General features: G+C 31.2%; 1 protein-coding gene across 1 annotated transcript; it reads left to right on the top strand.

Annotated features, from left to right (window-relative positions):
- The first annotated feature begins 5,801 nt into the window (after nucleotides 1-5,801).
- LOC109336874 (protein DETOXIFICATION 21-like) lies at nucleotides 5,802-11,186 on the top strand. Its single transcript, XM_019573691.1, has 8 exons — nucleotides 5,802-6,160; nucleotides 8,041-8,582; nucleotides 9,036-9,122; nucleotides 9,260-9,316; nucleotides 9,784-10,022; nucleotides 10,632-10,750; nucleotides 10,832-10,918; nucleotides 11,019-11,186. Exons 1-8 carry the CDS (start codon nucleotides 5,903-5,905, stop codon nucleotides 11,103-11,105), a joined length of 1,476 nt encoding a protein of 491 aa, XP_019429236.1. The 5' UTR covers nucleotides 5,802-5,902; the 3' UTR covers nucleotides 11,106-11,186.
- The last annotated feature ends 4,141 nt before the right edge of the window (nucleotides 11,187-15,327 follow it).

The following is a 15,327-nucleotide window of genomic DNA, read 5'->3' as shown; positions in this document are numbered from 1 at the left end:
AAGTTGCAGGCAAGGAACATCAAGTGTACAAACTTCACAAAGCTCTTTATGGCCTCAAGCAAGCCCCAAGAGCTTGGAACAAAAGAATTGACAACTTTCTGATGCAACTTGGCTTTCTGAAATGCAAATCAGAATATGGAATCTATGTAAAGGGCTCAAGCATTCTTGATCTACTAATTGTTTGTCTATATGTAGATGACCTGCTAGTAACTGGAAACAAGCTTGAAGAAATTTGTCAATTCAAAGAAGAAATGAAGGCAGAATTTGAAATGAGTGACTTAGGGGATCTATCCTACTTTCTTGGAATAGAATTCACAAGCACCACTGATGGGATTCTTATGCACCAAAAGAAGTATACCACTGATGTATTGAAGAGGTTTAACATGGAAGGTTGTAATGCAGCTTCCACACCAATGGAGACCAACATAGGTACTGAAAAACCAGTGGAAGATGATGCAGTTGACAACACACTCTATAGGCAAGTAGTTGGTTGTCTAAGGTACATATGCAATACCAGGCCAGATATTGCATATAGTGTAGGAGTAGTGAGCAGGCATATGGAATCACCAAAGAAGTCCAATTTGCTAGAAGCCAAGAGGATACTCAGATATGTGAAGGGAACAATTGGGTATGGACTGCTGTTTCCTACTAAAATCAGTGACAAAATTGCTCACAGTGTGCTTGGGTTCAGTGATTCAGATTGGTGTGGTGATAAAAGTGATAGGAAAAGCACTACTGGTTATGTGTTTTTGTTTGGTGATGCACCAATTTCGTGGTCTTCAAAGAAACAAGATGTTGTTGCCCTATCATCTTGTGAAGCAGAGTATATTTCTGCTTGTATGGCTGCACAACAAGCTTGTTGGTTAAGCAAGTTGCTTACTAAATTAAAGCTGAAAGAAGAAGGTGAAAGCCTAGTGTTAAGGGTTGATAACAAGTCAGCAATTAATCTCTCTAAGAATCCTATTGCACACGGAAGAAGTAAGCACATTGAAACACGTTTTCACTTCCTTCGAGATCAAGTAATCAAGAACAAACTCATTCTTGAATTCTGCAAAACTGATGAGCAAATTGCAGACACACTAACGAAGCCCTTGAAGAAGTTGTTTCCTACTAAAATCAGTGACGAAATTGCCCACAGTGTGCTTGGGTTCAGTGATTCAGATTGGTGTGGTGATAAAAGTGATAGGAAAAGCACTTCTGGTTATGTGTTTTTGTTTGGTGATGCACCAATTTCGTGGTCTTCAAGGAAACAAGATGTTGTTGCCCTATCATCTTGTGAAGCAGAGTATATTTCTGCTTGTATGGCTGCACAACAAGCTTGCTGGTTAAGCAAGTTGCTTACTGAGTTAAAGTTGAAAGAGGAAAGTGAAAGCCTAGTGTTAAGGGTTGATAACAAGTCAGCAATTAATCTCTCTAAGAATCCTATTGCACACGGAAGAAGTAAGCACATTGAAACACGTTTTCACTTCCTTCGAGATCAAGTAATCAAGAACAAACTCATTCTTGAATTCTGCAAAACTGATGAGCAAATTGCAGACACACTAACGAAGCCCTTGAAGAAGATAAAGTTTGAGGAGTTAAGGCACAAGCTTGGTTTGAGATGCTTGAAGGAAACTTGAATTAAGGGGGAATGTTGTAATAATTCAGTTTCTTAATATGCAAACTTACTAAAATTAGAAAGTTTGGTTAGTTAATTCTGTTGGTAGTTAATTCTGTTTTGCTATTTTTAGTAATGTGTATAAATTGCTTTGCCTTGCTTGTACAAATCATTCAATAAGATTCAGATGTTATTCATTGAATTCCCTTCTTCACAAACACTCCAATTCTTCTGCTTTCTTTCTTTTCTTTCTGCAATACACAGAACCGTGTTCTGTTTCTTCTTTCTTTCTTCTGTTTTCCAATTTCCAGTTGCAACAAAATGAAGATTACTTTAGAATTTCTGATCTATTGCAAGAAATTCATTCAACCATTCACAAAGACATGGATATCTAAAATTACTTAATGTAGTGAAGATCTTTTGAGGGGAATTGAAATTTTGAAGGCCTTCACCTTCTTACACTTGTGATGTGTAGTGTAATGATGTAAAAACTGTACCGTACCAGTCAGTTCAACCGTAAAACCGGTGAATCAGTCTCCTAACCTGTACGGTATAGATGTTGAACCAGCCAAGTATCAAAACCGGTGAAGTGACCGGTATTTCATTAAACCGGCCGGTTTATACACATATTTGTTTTTTTGAAAAAAAACATAAAAACTTAAAAAGACATTACAAGATCACTCATCTTTCCAATCATTCTTCAACACTTCAAGGCACATGCTTCCAATGTATACTTAGATTACACATTTTGGTTCCTAACATTCTAACATCCGTGTGTAATCTCAGTGACGTTTGTGTAATCTTGGAGTACTGTATGAAGATAGGATTTGGTGCAAAAATACAATATTTATAAACAACTTTGACTCCTTGGTGTTAAATGTTAAAACTCTAAATTTATTTGTTTTATATATGTTTTGTAATTAGACTTTGAATTTGTTAAAGACTTAAAGTTGTTTGTTTATGTGAATTTTGAGTAGATTATGAATATAGACTATAAATTTGAGTATCTACTACCTATTTGGAATGTTTTTATTATAAGTTTATATATATAAATATAAGTAGGTATGTCCGGTTTAAACGAAATGCGGTTTAATTATTGAATTATCAATTGAACCATTGTACCACTATACCAGTACCCTGAACCGGTTTAATAACCGGTACTGTTTTAACAACACTGGTGTAGTGTAAGTGTGAATTAGTCAGGAATGTAAGAATTGATAAGATTTAGAATTTGTGATTTAGTTTTTGAAAGGATTTAATTATCTATTTCAAACCACTAAATCACAAATTCTTTTGGTGGAAGGAATGCCTTCATAAATAAGGTGTTTTATCTTACAAATTTGTTCATTTGAATATTGATGACTCTAAAGCATTGTTCAATCCTAATGAACAAGAAGCACTTATGAGTGAGGTACAGTAAATATTGATGAAAATATAAATTAACTTGTATTTATGATTCAAGAGAGTAAATTAATTGTTTCTCAAAATGTATTAGCTTATGTGTCACTTATGGTAATTAATTAGGAAAATATTTAATAATAATTTTTTTTAACTTGAATATATTTTCTTTGATCATTCACAACAAATAACATGAAATGATATATTTTTTGAGACAACAAATGTGGTCTCATTCTTCAAATGGGAAACCTAAAGTAATTAAGATTTACAAGTCTACTTAACATCACATACTAATTTTAATTTTATTTTCAACGAAAAATAATTATTTCGGGTGTAAGAAAGAAAGCAAAATAAATTTATTCAAAGCACCAAAAAGATAAAACAAAATACCACTTAAATTTCACAACAGTCACTTATATAACCTTCAATTACTCATTATTAATCAATGCGGATTCGTAGTTCTCAGAATTCTTATAGACAGGCGCTGAATCTCTTGATCAATACCCAACTTCAAAAGAATAGGGAGGGAGATTGGGGCATGGGAGAGAAGAGAGAAAAGGGTATCATTTTTTATTTTTAAAACAAACGATTTTACAAAAATATCCCTAACTTTTGAACTTTTTCTAACAAAATTGGTTGTGTCATACTGATAATGTTTGAAGAATATGAAAATTAACATTGAAAACTTAAGTCAAATACTTTTTCATATATTAAAACATTAATTTTCAAGATAAAATTTCATTTTTTCTATAAACAATACCTTTATAACTTTTGTTATGATTTACATTACTATATAAATGGATTCTCTTGTCGAAAACTTCATGTACTCAAACATTTCTTCCTTTATTAAAACAACAATTTTAAAATCAAAATTTCATCATTTCCCTTTAAACAATGTTTTTCTTAGCGTTATTAGTACCTAACCGTCAACAGACTAGTCACGGTACTCATAAGGCAATATAGTGGTTTATCGATTGTTCACTAATTAAAGCGTATATTAGTAAAGTTAAATATACACGTTTGAAAAATTAATAAAAAAGATAATAACTAAGTCATTTTTAGTTTAAAAAATTAGAGTCGAATTGAAAATCAACCGATATAACTAACTTTAGTCAAATGATTTTATGATTGGTATAATTGTTATACCGTAATAGTATGAAAATCAATTTACCATCTTGTATAGGTCGATTTTCACAATACTGATTTTTATAGTTCTCCTCAGCATTCCCATAACTAAATATAAAAGTTTTTTTGGTCCACACATTCATGTATGATCTTTTTTTAAAAGTCCATCATGTTTTCTGTATGTATTTTTTTTTGGTATTATAAAATGGTGGTAGAAGTGGTTTTCACCATTCTTAAGAGTGATGGAGATTGATTATTCTTCTTTCCATAAGAATAGTTATCAAGATTCAAATATCAACATTTGATTTACACGATAAGTAGAGTCAAATAAGTTTACCATTTGATTTGTTGGTACAATGGAAATGACGGCTATGTAGCGTTACTAAAAATATAATCAAATAAAAGAGTAAGAGATAAAAAGAAGAGAGGAACATAAAATAATTTGTTAATAGAGTTTGGGTAGAGAATTGTACCTACGTTCCTGAGAATATTGAATGGTTAACATGATATTATTAAAGAATAAGACATTGCCAGTATAATGTTTCTAATTGTTGTTTACAATTAATGGATATCTAACAAGGAGTTTTAATTAAATATAACTTTAATTTCTCTCTTCTATTCCAATCCTCCACATTATAAAACTTTATACAATAATATAAATCAGCATCCCAAATAGAAAACTACCTTTATATAATTGTATGATTCACTATTAATGTTTACATAAATAAAATAATATTAATAACAACTTTTTTTATTAAGGACGTAGCAAAGAAGGATAAGCAATCTAAAGATCCGCGCACCTGAAACATGCCTTGGAGTTACTTTTTTTATTGGTGTATATATGATAGTTAATTTCTTTCCATATATCACAATTTCTATTTAATATTGGACTCCTCAATACCATATAGGAAGTCATATACTTGGTACATTGAAAGAGACGTGAGCATTTCTTAACAATTATTGGCGTCAACATTTCATATCAATCATTCCAATATGACAAAAGAAAAGCTGTCATGGATGATCTCACTATTACTCCTCGCATTTCATATCAATTATTTCAATATGCATGCAACTGATGGAAGTGTACAATATGTTCTTGGATACTTGCCATAATAAAAAACATATTTGGATGCAAGTGTAAATTAAAATATCATCGGTCCTTAATTTTTTAGAGAAAGACTTGTATGAAGATATGTTAATATAAAGATAATAATACAATTTTGTTAACATATTAAAAAATTAATTCTAATTAAAATCTAATCCTAAATGATAGAATCAAAATACTTAAGTACAATTGTCTTTAAATATGACGTGTTGAATAAATCCTTATACAAGTTTTTATCGACTTTTTATACTTTTGGAGGTATTGTAATTATGAAGGATGGAAATCACTTGTCCAAACATGGTTTCTCTAACCTTGTTTTACCTAATAATATAATGATAGTTAATTAAAAATTTCAGCCCACTATACCAGTAAAAAAATATTTATTTATGTGTGACATTTTCTTTTCCTTCCAAAAATAAAACAAAACATTATGTATAACTATATTATTGGTTGGGACATGGTGGGCGAAACCAAGTTAAAGCATATGATCTCCATTCTTTAATGAAATATGAATAAACTCATTATCAATATCCATCATGGACTCATTGATGGGTCATTCTCAAATGAATTAGGTTTATAATCAGTCCAACTTTTTTTCTTCTTTATTCTCTGCCTTGTTTTTACTTTCAACACATAGCATATCCTCATAGGCAGCAGAAAAAACCAGACAATTGAAAATGGAAGTGGATCCAAGGCAGAAGCTGCTAAGTACTAAGGAAACATCAAAAGAAGAAGAAGAATTGTCATTGGTAAAGAGGGTATGGGAAGAGAGTAAGTTGATGTGGGTAGTAGCAGCTCCAGGCATATTCACAAGATTCTCTACTTTTGGGATCAATGTTATCAGCCAAGCTTTTGTTGGCCATATTGGGTCAAGGGAACTTGCTGCTTTTGCTCTTGTATACACTGTTCTTGTAAGATTTGTCAATGGTGTTCTGGTAAGTTTTTGACAAAATTTTCAGTTTTTATTGAACATTTTTTATTATTTAAAACTGGAACATCTATATAATGTGAGTGTAAAAACTTATACAATTATTATTATTCATTTATATTACTTTTTTTTAATAATTGAAAATAAATGATTACGATTGGACTAATAGACTATGAGAAAAAAATGTATACACCGACATTGTAAGAGTTTTTTACACTATCAACTGTATTATTTACCATTCATTTTCAATTATGTTTGACTTTTCAAAAAAAGTAATCCAAATGAATGGTAAATGATGAATTGATTGTGTATAATTTTTTATACCGTAAGTGCATCAATATTATACTCATAGACTATTACATTGTTAAGTGCCTATATATATATATTTTCTCTTATTTAACAGTTTAAAAAAAAATTATTTTTGAGGATTAAGATTCTAATTTAGAAGGAATGTCATTACTTGTTCAGCAACACTAATATTAACATATATTTTATAATATTATGAGGAAGTACACAAACCACATCTACTTATATATATTATATTAACTACTTTTGTAAAGTAATTTAAATATGTCATTCAAATTATTAATGCAAACTTTGTCTCTTCCTCTTCCTTGTCTCTTACTCCCAAATTCATTCAACAATTTTCTTCTTTCTCTTAAGTTATTCACAAATTCTAAAGTCTTGTTCCAACCATTCACTTTTCTAGTTCTTTTTCTACCCTGAGTACCCTCTCCTTTCCTTTTCTCTTTTACAAGGTGAATATGAATTATGAAAGTTAAAACAAAATTGGTAAAACTCTTGTATGATTGCAATGCCTATTAGAGACAACCAATACTAGTTACCCATTAAAATAACAATCTAAAAGATGAGAAATTATTACAAAAATGACTGTATAATGAGGTACCTTTTGTATGCTATGGGTACTATTCCAGCACTGTAATGAGCTCTACTTAAACCAGCTGTTTCAGTACCATACCCTTGGCTATACAAGTTTCCACATTCACATTTTCCATGTGCAACAAACCCCAAAACGTGTGAAATGAATGAGTTTTGGGGTGGAGAGAGAAACTATTTTTAATTTTTAATAAAGCAATTTACTGAAGTAATCTTCCAATATCTTTATTTGTATAAAGTAAATGAGGGTTATTTTGTCTAACTTTTAGGTACACACTGCTAATATGTTCTTTTCTTAAAAAGGAGATGATGCTTTATAAATATCCTTAGGATCCAAATTTGAGATTCCATTTTTTTTTACTCCACAATCCTAAAATCTACGAGTAAATGTTGAAGGGAAACAGATATATTGTTTCTTTCATGATTGCTTCAACTCTTTTAACACAAAATTCATCAAACAGTACATTGTTAATGATCCACATTGATTTTGTTTGGTAACTTAGTACCTATTAGTGTTAATGTAGTTAAGATATTAGTGAATACTGAAACTGCGGTTGTACTGGCAAGAGAATCGTATACTTCAAAGGTTGTGATGGAACTAAAGTTGATTATTCATAAGGTTGCTTGCAGATTGTGAACATCTATTGTCACAACTCAAACAATTCAAGCTTATGTTACTTTGTGGATGAGTGTTTATGCTTTCATGTATCTTATTGAGTTTATTCAAGTGTGAAGTCTTACATTCGATATGAGGGGTGAGTGAAAGAATTTAAAAGTGGAAAAGGCTATGAAGCAATTATCTTAATGTTTTAGTTCAAGACATAGTATGTTACTTGTGACTCTCCACTCTTCCCATGCCCTAGTAACAGCGGAGAATCCCCTTATTGCAATGGCAATTGTTCAATGAAAATATACTTTACCTATATATGGCTGCAAATATAGTTTGTTCAATGAAAATGTATTGACACCTTATTGCAATGGCAATTGTAGTTAGGCATGGCGAGCGCATTGTCAACACTTTGTGGACAAGCATATGGAGCAAAAGAATATGGCATGATGGGAGTGTATCTTCAAAGATCATGGATAGTGTTAACATTAACTGCAATCATTCTTCTTCCTTTCTTCATATTCACAACCCCAATTTTGATTTTATTAGGCCAAGATGAAAGCATAGCAGAAGTTGCAGGAACCATTTCACTTTGGTCAATTCCTATCATGTTTGCTTTTATAGTCTCATTTACTTGCCAGACATTTCTACAATCTCAAAGCAAGAATGTGATTATTGCATTTCTTGCAGCATTTTCAATTATCTTTCATGTGTGTCTGTCATGGCTTTTGGTTATAAAGTTAAATCTAGGCCTTCCTGCTGCAATGATTGCTACAAGTTTGGCTTATTGGATTCCCAACATTGGACAACTTATATTTGTCACATGTGGTTGGTGTCATGAAACATGGAAAGGTTTCTCATTTTTAGCATTCAAAGAACTTTGGGCAGTTGTGAAGCTTTCACTTTCAGCTGGTGCCATGTTATGGTAAAGTTTTCTTCTTTATCAATTCTTGTTAGTAAATGCTATTGCCAAATAAATTTGGATTTTCTTTTTGATTGGAGTAGCTAATAGAATTTTGATTCTCAAGATTAATTTTATGTTATTTATCTATGATTCAAATTGCGAACCACATTACGTGATGCGACCACAATATTTAGGTTGCAGTGACTGAGGCAATTGCATCATACTACAATTGTGATGTAACACCGAATCATAATGATGCAACCATATTGGGCCCGCTATACAACCACATTTAGATTGTTCGTATCAGGCCGTATCGGACCATATCAAATTCAAAAATATTGTCTAGTCACAAAATAATTCACATCGCAATGGTAGCAATCCGTATCACAATAGTGACAATAACCGCAATCTAAAACAAAGATCTATCCTAACTAAAATATTTTCTAACATGATGAAGCTGTTTTTGTTTTACAGTCTTGAACTCTGGTACAGCACAATATTGGTTCTTTTAACAGGCAACATGGAAAATGCAGAGGTTGAAATTGATGCTCTATCTATATGGTAATCCTTCTGCGCTCTAACATTTCTCTATTAAATTTTATATCTTGTGTTTCTTTTTTATATTGTTGCCTATATTGATTTGATGTATAGTTGACTTTTCTCTTGGACTGATGAAGATTAACTTTTATTCTTTACAGTTTGAACATCAACGGATGGGAAATGATGATATCCCTTGGTTTCATGGCTGCAGCAAGGTAATAGCATTGTTCCCCTTTCTATTGTTGATGGATCATTGTTTTTCTCATATATCACAGCCACTTATTCAAATTGTGATTCGCATCATATTATGCAGCTGCACTATTATGGTTGCGGTGTCACATTGGATTATAATAATGTGGTTGCATCGAGCCATAGCATAATTGCATCATATTACATTTAGATCGTATTGGATCATATCAAACTGCACCAAATTCAAAAATATTTTTTTAATCCCAAAACATTTGCACTACAATGGTCACAATCCGCATCACAATCACAACGACCATAATGATCGTAGTTGAAGTAATCACAACCGTGACTACAATTGCGAACACAACTACAATATAAAACAGTGTCACACACAAAAATAACATTTATGCGTTACAAATCAAAACATGACTGTTCTACCATTTTTTCATCTTCTGTATTTACAATGGAAAATTGACTTGATCTTAATTTGCAGCGTTCGGGTAGCTAATGAACTTGGGAAAGGAAGTGCTAAAGCTGCAAAGTTCTCTATAGTTGTGACAGTTCTTACATCATTGACCATTGGGTTCATTCTGTTTTTGTTTTTCTTATTCTTTAGGGAAAGACTTGCTTATATATTTACCTCAAATAAAGAGGTAGCAGATGCTGTTGGGGATTTGTCACCTTTGTTGTCAATCTCTATACTTCTAAATAGTGTCCAACCTGTACTCTCAGGTATCTCTCCAACATTTACTCTTTTTGACTTGATTTAATGGATAGGTTTAAGATTTGAATCCTGATTCCTTTTTCATGACAAAAGTGATTTAATTTGTCAATGGTATTTACTTATAAAAGTAGAGGGCCAATATCATTAGCGTAATTGTAAGATTGTTTTGTCTTGTGACCTGGAAGTTCGAGGTTCAAAACAGTTACTTCTCTTGTGAAAGTAAGGATGTGTAAATCTACCATTCCTAAATCTTACTATGTGGGAACTTCATGCACTGGACCCCCCTTATATACTTCTAACAACTATACTTTGAGTTAGTCATTTTAAGATTTATGTATGCATATCTATTTACTTATAAAAGCTAGAGGGTTAGTAATTGTTTGTCTTGTGATCTGAAGGTCATAGGTTCAAATTCTGAAAACAATTTCTTTCTCTTGTGAAAGTAAGGATGTGTGCATCTATCATCCCCATACTCCACTATGTGGGAACCTAGTACATTATGCCGCCCATTATACAAACTTATAAAAACTATACATTGAATTAGTAATTTTAGGATTCATGTATGCATATGTATTATCTGAAAGAATATGAGGGAAATGATATTGTCATTTTAACAGGGGTTGCTATTGGAGCTGGGTGGCAAAGCATTGTAGCATATGTAAACATAGGGTGTTATTATGTTATAGGAATTCCTGTAGGACTTGTGCTTGGTAAAATAATTGATATGCAAGTCAAGGTATGATTTTACCTAATGTCTCAAATGTACTTTAACTTTGTACTGATTTATCAATTGAACAAACTTATTACTTTTCTATAGGGAATCTGGATTGGAATGTTGTTTGGAACATTTGTTCAAACTGTGGTGTTAGTTATAATCACTTACAAAACTAATTGGGACGATCAGGTATTTTTTGACTTCAAATTGTTTCTTAATTACTATTTTCCATTGCTACCAAATTATAATCATATTTCTTATACATATGATCATATGTTATACTGTGTAGGTCATCATAGCTAGAAATCGTGTTAACAGGTGGTCTAAGGTGGATGGGACAGATCAAGAAACAAAAATAAATAGATCAGATGATTAGTTTCAGTGTTATTATTTACTACTATGGTGTTATGGATCTTGTGTTAAAATGGAGAATGACATGGAGAAAGAGTTTTTTTGTTGTATATTTTGTGCTGTAGCAGCTACCTATATATATTAATTAGTACAAAGAGTCACTCAAGGACTTTATTTTAGAAATATATTTTTGGTTTGGTTTTCCCTTGAAACATGGGAAATAATTATGCTCACACCAACACTCTCCCTCAAGAGGGTATATAGATATTTTTGATGTTCATCATGCCAAGTCAGAGTTAAAGATCTTGTTGGTAATTGCCTTTGAAAATATATCAGCAACAAGGTCTACAAATTTCGCAAACGGAAATCAAACTATTTCACAAATGGAAATCAACCTATTTTGCTTTCAAGGTTATGTTTGATGAAGTGTTGATTCACCTCACTATGTTTGGTTCAAACATGTTGGATAGGATAATGCAATAGGCCAATTGCTGCCTTCTTATTCGAAAGGTGGAAAATTAATCTCAGTTGTCGCAACTTGATTTTTGGCTGAACACTAGTTACACAACTTAGAAAGAGGTTGGACTAGATTTTGATTCTCCCAAAAGATTTAGTATGACAATATTTTTTACGGCTAAAATGTAGAAAACTATCTTTTATACCCAAATTGGAAAATATGGTCTTTAAACATGATTTCTAAGCTTAGGAGTCGATTATGGATCATGGAATGTATTACCACTCTGTTTGTCAATGATAAAACAACACACTCGCTAATTGCATGAATTAAATACACCTTAATTTATTTTATTACAATTTATTTATTAAAACAATGTATTTTATTTATTAATTTTTTTTGTGACAAGAGTTGATCTCGCCCATATTCATAGGTCTAATAGGGAAATCAAAATTACATATTTCTCAGTTGATTGATTTGATTTCAAAACATTTAAAATATAATTACTTGCAATTTAATAAGAGGAAATCAATAGAAATGAGACAATATTGGTTGCAGATTGATTTCCCACTTTTGAGCATAAAGGGAGAGGCGACATAGACCATACTATCCAAATCCCATTAAAATGTTTTTAAAGGTATTTAAGAATAATTTGTGGAATTAATAGTAAAATGATAATACAAACCGTAGACTGACTTTCTCCTTTAAGTAGAAAAGAAAAGATGACACTCGTCAAAGACCATGCTATTCAAATCTATTAAAGTATTTTAAAAAGGTATTTCAGAATAATTTACATAATTAATAGCAAAGATACAATACTCGTCATAGACTGACATTCTACTTTAAATAGAAAGGAGAAGAAGACGCAAGTCGTAGACCGGGCTATTCAAACCTCATTCAAATATTTCTTTTAAAAGTGGTATGTATGAATAATTTACGGAAATAATAACAAAGAGAAAATACTAGTCATAAACCGATGGTATGCTTTAAGCAGAAAAGAATGGACGATCGAAACCATGACCAGACTATTCAAATTTATTAAATTAATTAATGATAAAAAATAGTTTTTTTTCTGATTTTAAAATAAAAAACATTATAATTGTTCAAAAGGAAATAAGAAAATAAGTGATGGTACTTGCATGTGCCACGTGTGCAAGTGAGATTGAGAATTTCATTTTGGTAGGTGACAACTGATTTGGGGGCATGAAATGACTAGTCAATTCTTAACCCTTTGGTTGGAGATTTGATAGTTGACCAATGGCTGACCAATTGAAGGCGACAACGTGTCCAACGAGACGATGTTGTAGGTGGCTTAGACGCCACACGTCAGATGGAGATTGGCTACAAAATCTACATGTATAATTCTTATATTGCAGAGTTATCGTAATGATTAGGCACTAATTTCTTCATGAACGATACCATAGAGAAAACGAGAAATTTCGTGCTGTAAAAATGATGATTGACACCTAATGATAAGGAAATGATTCCGAATTTTTTATTGCTAAATGTGGACAAAAAAGGCACGAATTTCTAGGAGGAATTTTCTGAACTTTACTTTGTCATATTTTTCCTTTTTGATGCTCCTTTTTTTCAAATATTTCTCTATAATATCATTTCTTCTTTTCAATAGACCATCTCTTCTCTATCGTGTTGTCTTTTTTAATTAATACTAATTCTTCTCTTATGTTTTTTCTTAATTTCATTTCATTGCCATTGAATCCTTAATTGTCCAAATCTATTAAAAATTTATTTTAAAAATATAACAGCTAAAAAGTAAAAGTTTTACTTATTATTTTAAATTAAATAATTTAAAGTGTCAATAGTCAAAAAGTTTTCTAATCGCCGATTAAGAAGCAAACAATGAAGGGAGATAAAAATACTTTTGAGACATTTAGAATCTTACATTTTTGAAGTGAAATATTTTTTGAAAGATTTATTATAAAAAATCTAGGGTAGGATAAAAATATTATATTTAGCTTTTCAAATTACCATATTACCCATTTTGAAAAAAATATATTTTCAACCTCGTTAATTCGAGTTTGGCTCAGATTTTGGATTTCGGGGTTGGGTAAGCATAAAATCGACCTCGACCCGTCCTGTTGCCATTCCTATGACCAATGGAAGACGATAACATGTCCAACGAGACAATGTTGTAGGCGGCTTAAATGCCACAAGTCAGAAGGAGATTGACTACATATCTACATATGTAATTCTTGTATTGCAGAGTCACCGTAATGATTAGTCACTAATTTCTTCCTGAACAATACCACAGAGAAAACGAGAAATTTCGTGCAGTGAAAATGATGACTATCACCTAATGACCAAGAAATGATTAAGACAATGATTTTGAATTTTTTTATGGTTAAATGTGGACAAGAGAAGGCACAAATTTCGAGGAGGAATTTTCTGAACTACACTTTGTCAGACTTATCCTCTTCTACTCACTTTTTTCTCAATTTTCTCTCTATAGTATCATTTCTTCTTTTCAATAGACACTCTCATCTTTATCATGTTATCTTTTTTTTATTAAGACTAATTCTTCTCTTACATTTTTTCTTTATTTGATTTCATTGCCATTTAATTCTTAATTGTCCAAATATATTAAAAAAATATTTTAAATATGTAACAGCTAAAAGTAAAAGTTTTACGTATTATTTTAAATTAATTAATTAAAAGTGTCAATAACCGAAGAGTTTTTAATCATTGGTTAAGAAACAAATAATCAAGGGAGATAAAAATACTTATGAGACATGTATAATATTATATTTTGTAGTGATATATTTTTTGATAGAGTAATTATAAAAAAATCTATGGTAGGATAAAAATATTTTATTTAGATTTTCCAAATTACCATATTACCCTTTTTGAAAAAAATATGTGCGACTTTATAAAATCTAAAAATTACTATCATGCCTATAAATGGGCAAAAAAAATTATTTGACTCTATAAAATCTCACAATTCCCCATAATCCCTTTTGCTATTTTTTATTTTGAAATTTATAATTTTATAATTTTGAATTTTTTGAATTTTTAAAAAATAGGTCTGACAAAAATGAGCGCTCATACGAGTTATTAGCCTTTTAAGCGAAGGAAGTTCTTAGAGTCCTTTGTCATTCCTCTGAATTTGGCTTTAGCAATAGATAAAGCACAAGCTTTTGATTCTTAGCTCATATGAGTTATTAGCCTTTATGTTATTTTAATTTTGTAGTATTTTTCCTTAAACAATTCGGACCCAATACTATGAAGCTCATGAATGTGTTAACCTAAACTGCTAGCTACTATTTAGTGATAGAGTCGTAGCTGCAATGAATATATGAGGTATTTTCAGTACTTTTTCTTCTTAAGATTTCTTAGTTGAATAGTGTTGTTAAAGAATCCATACTCACTTGGAGTTCTTATCACATGATCTAGTTTTGTGCATTGATTGTGATGAACATGAACAAATGCAACACACCCAAATACATAAGGAGCTTGAACCATGTATGGATCTGTTAGAGCTTCTTCTATTCTATTGGGGATATGATGTGAAGATAGATTGTGCGCAAATGCTTCAAAGGGATGTGATTATTTCTGAGTAGACACATAATTGGAGATGGGATATCTTGAGTGCTTTCCTTCATGATCCGGTGAGTGCTAATTATGTGCTTTCTACAATTTTGTCTAAAAGGTAAATTGTAAACAATAGAAATTAAATATCCAAGTTATAAATAGGAGAATATATATTAGGATTGATAGGATATCTTAACTCAATGATATTCCTAAGAGTTGGGTGTTCTGCCACAAAGAAGATAGG

This window comes from Lupinus angustifolius, unplaced genomic scaffold, assembly GCF_001865875.1.
Source record: "Lupinus angustifolius cultivar Tanjil unplaced genomic scaffold, LupAngTanjil_v1.0 Scaffold_1_141, whole genome shotgun sequence".
Classification (NCBI taxonomy): domain Eukaryota; kingdom Viridiplantae; phylum Streptophyta; class Magnoliopsida; order Fabales; family Fabaceae; genus Lupinus; species Lupinus angustifolius.
This window is presented reverse-complemented; position numbering and strand designations above follow the sequence as displayed.

Coding starts and splice junctions, on each gene's coding strand:
- LOC109336874 (XM_019573691.1), top strand. CDS start 5,903: ATGGAAGTGGATCCAAGGCAGAAGCTGCTAAGTACTAAGGAAACATCA. Junction 10,023..10,631: donor TGTCCAACCTGTACTCTCAG/GTATCTCTCCAA, acceptor TCATTTTAACAG/GGGTTGCTATTGGAGCTGGG. Junction 10,751..10,831: donor TAATTGATATGCAAGTCAAG/GTATGATTTTAC, acceptor ACTTTTCTATAG/GGAATCTGGATTGGAATGTT.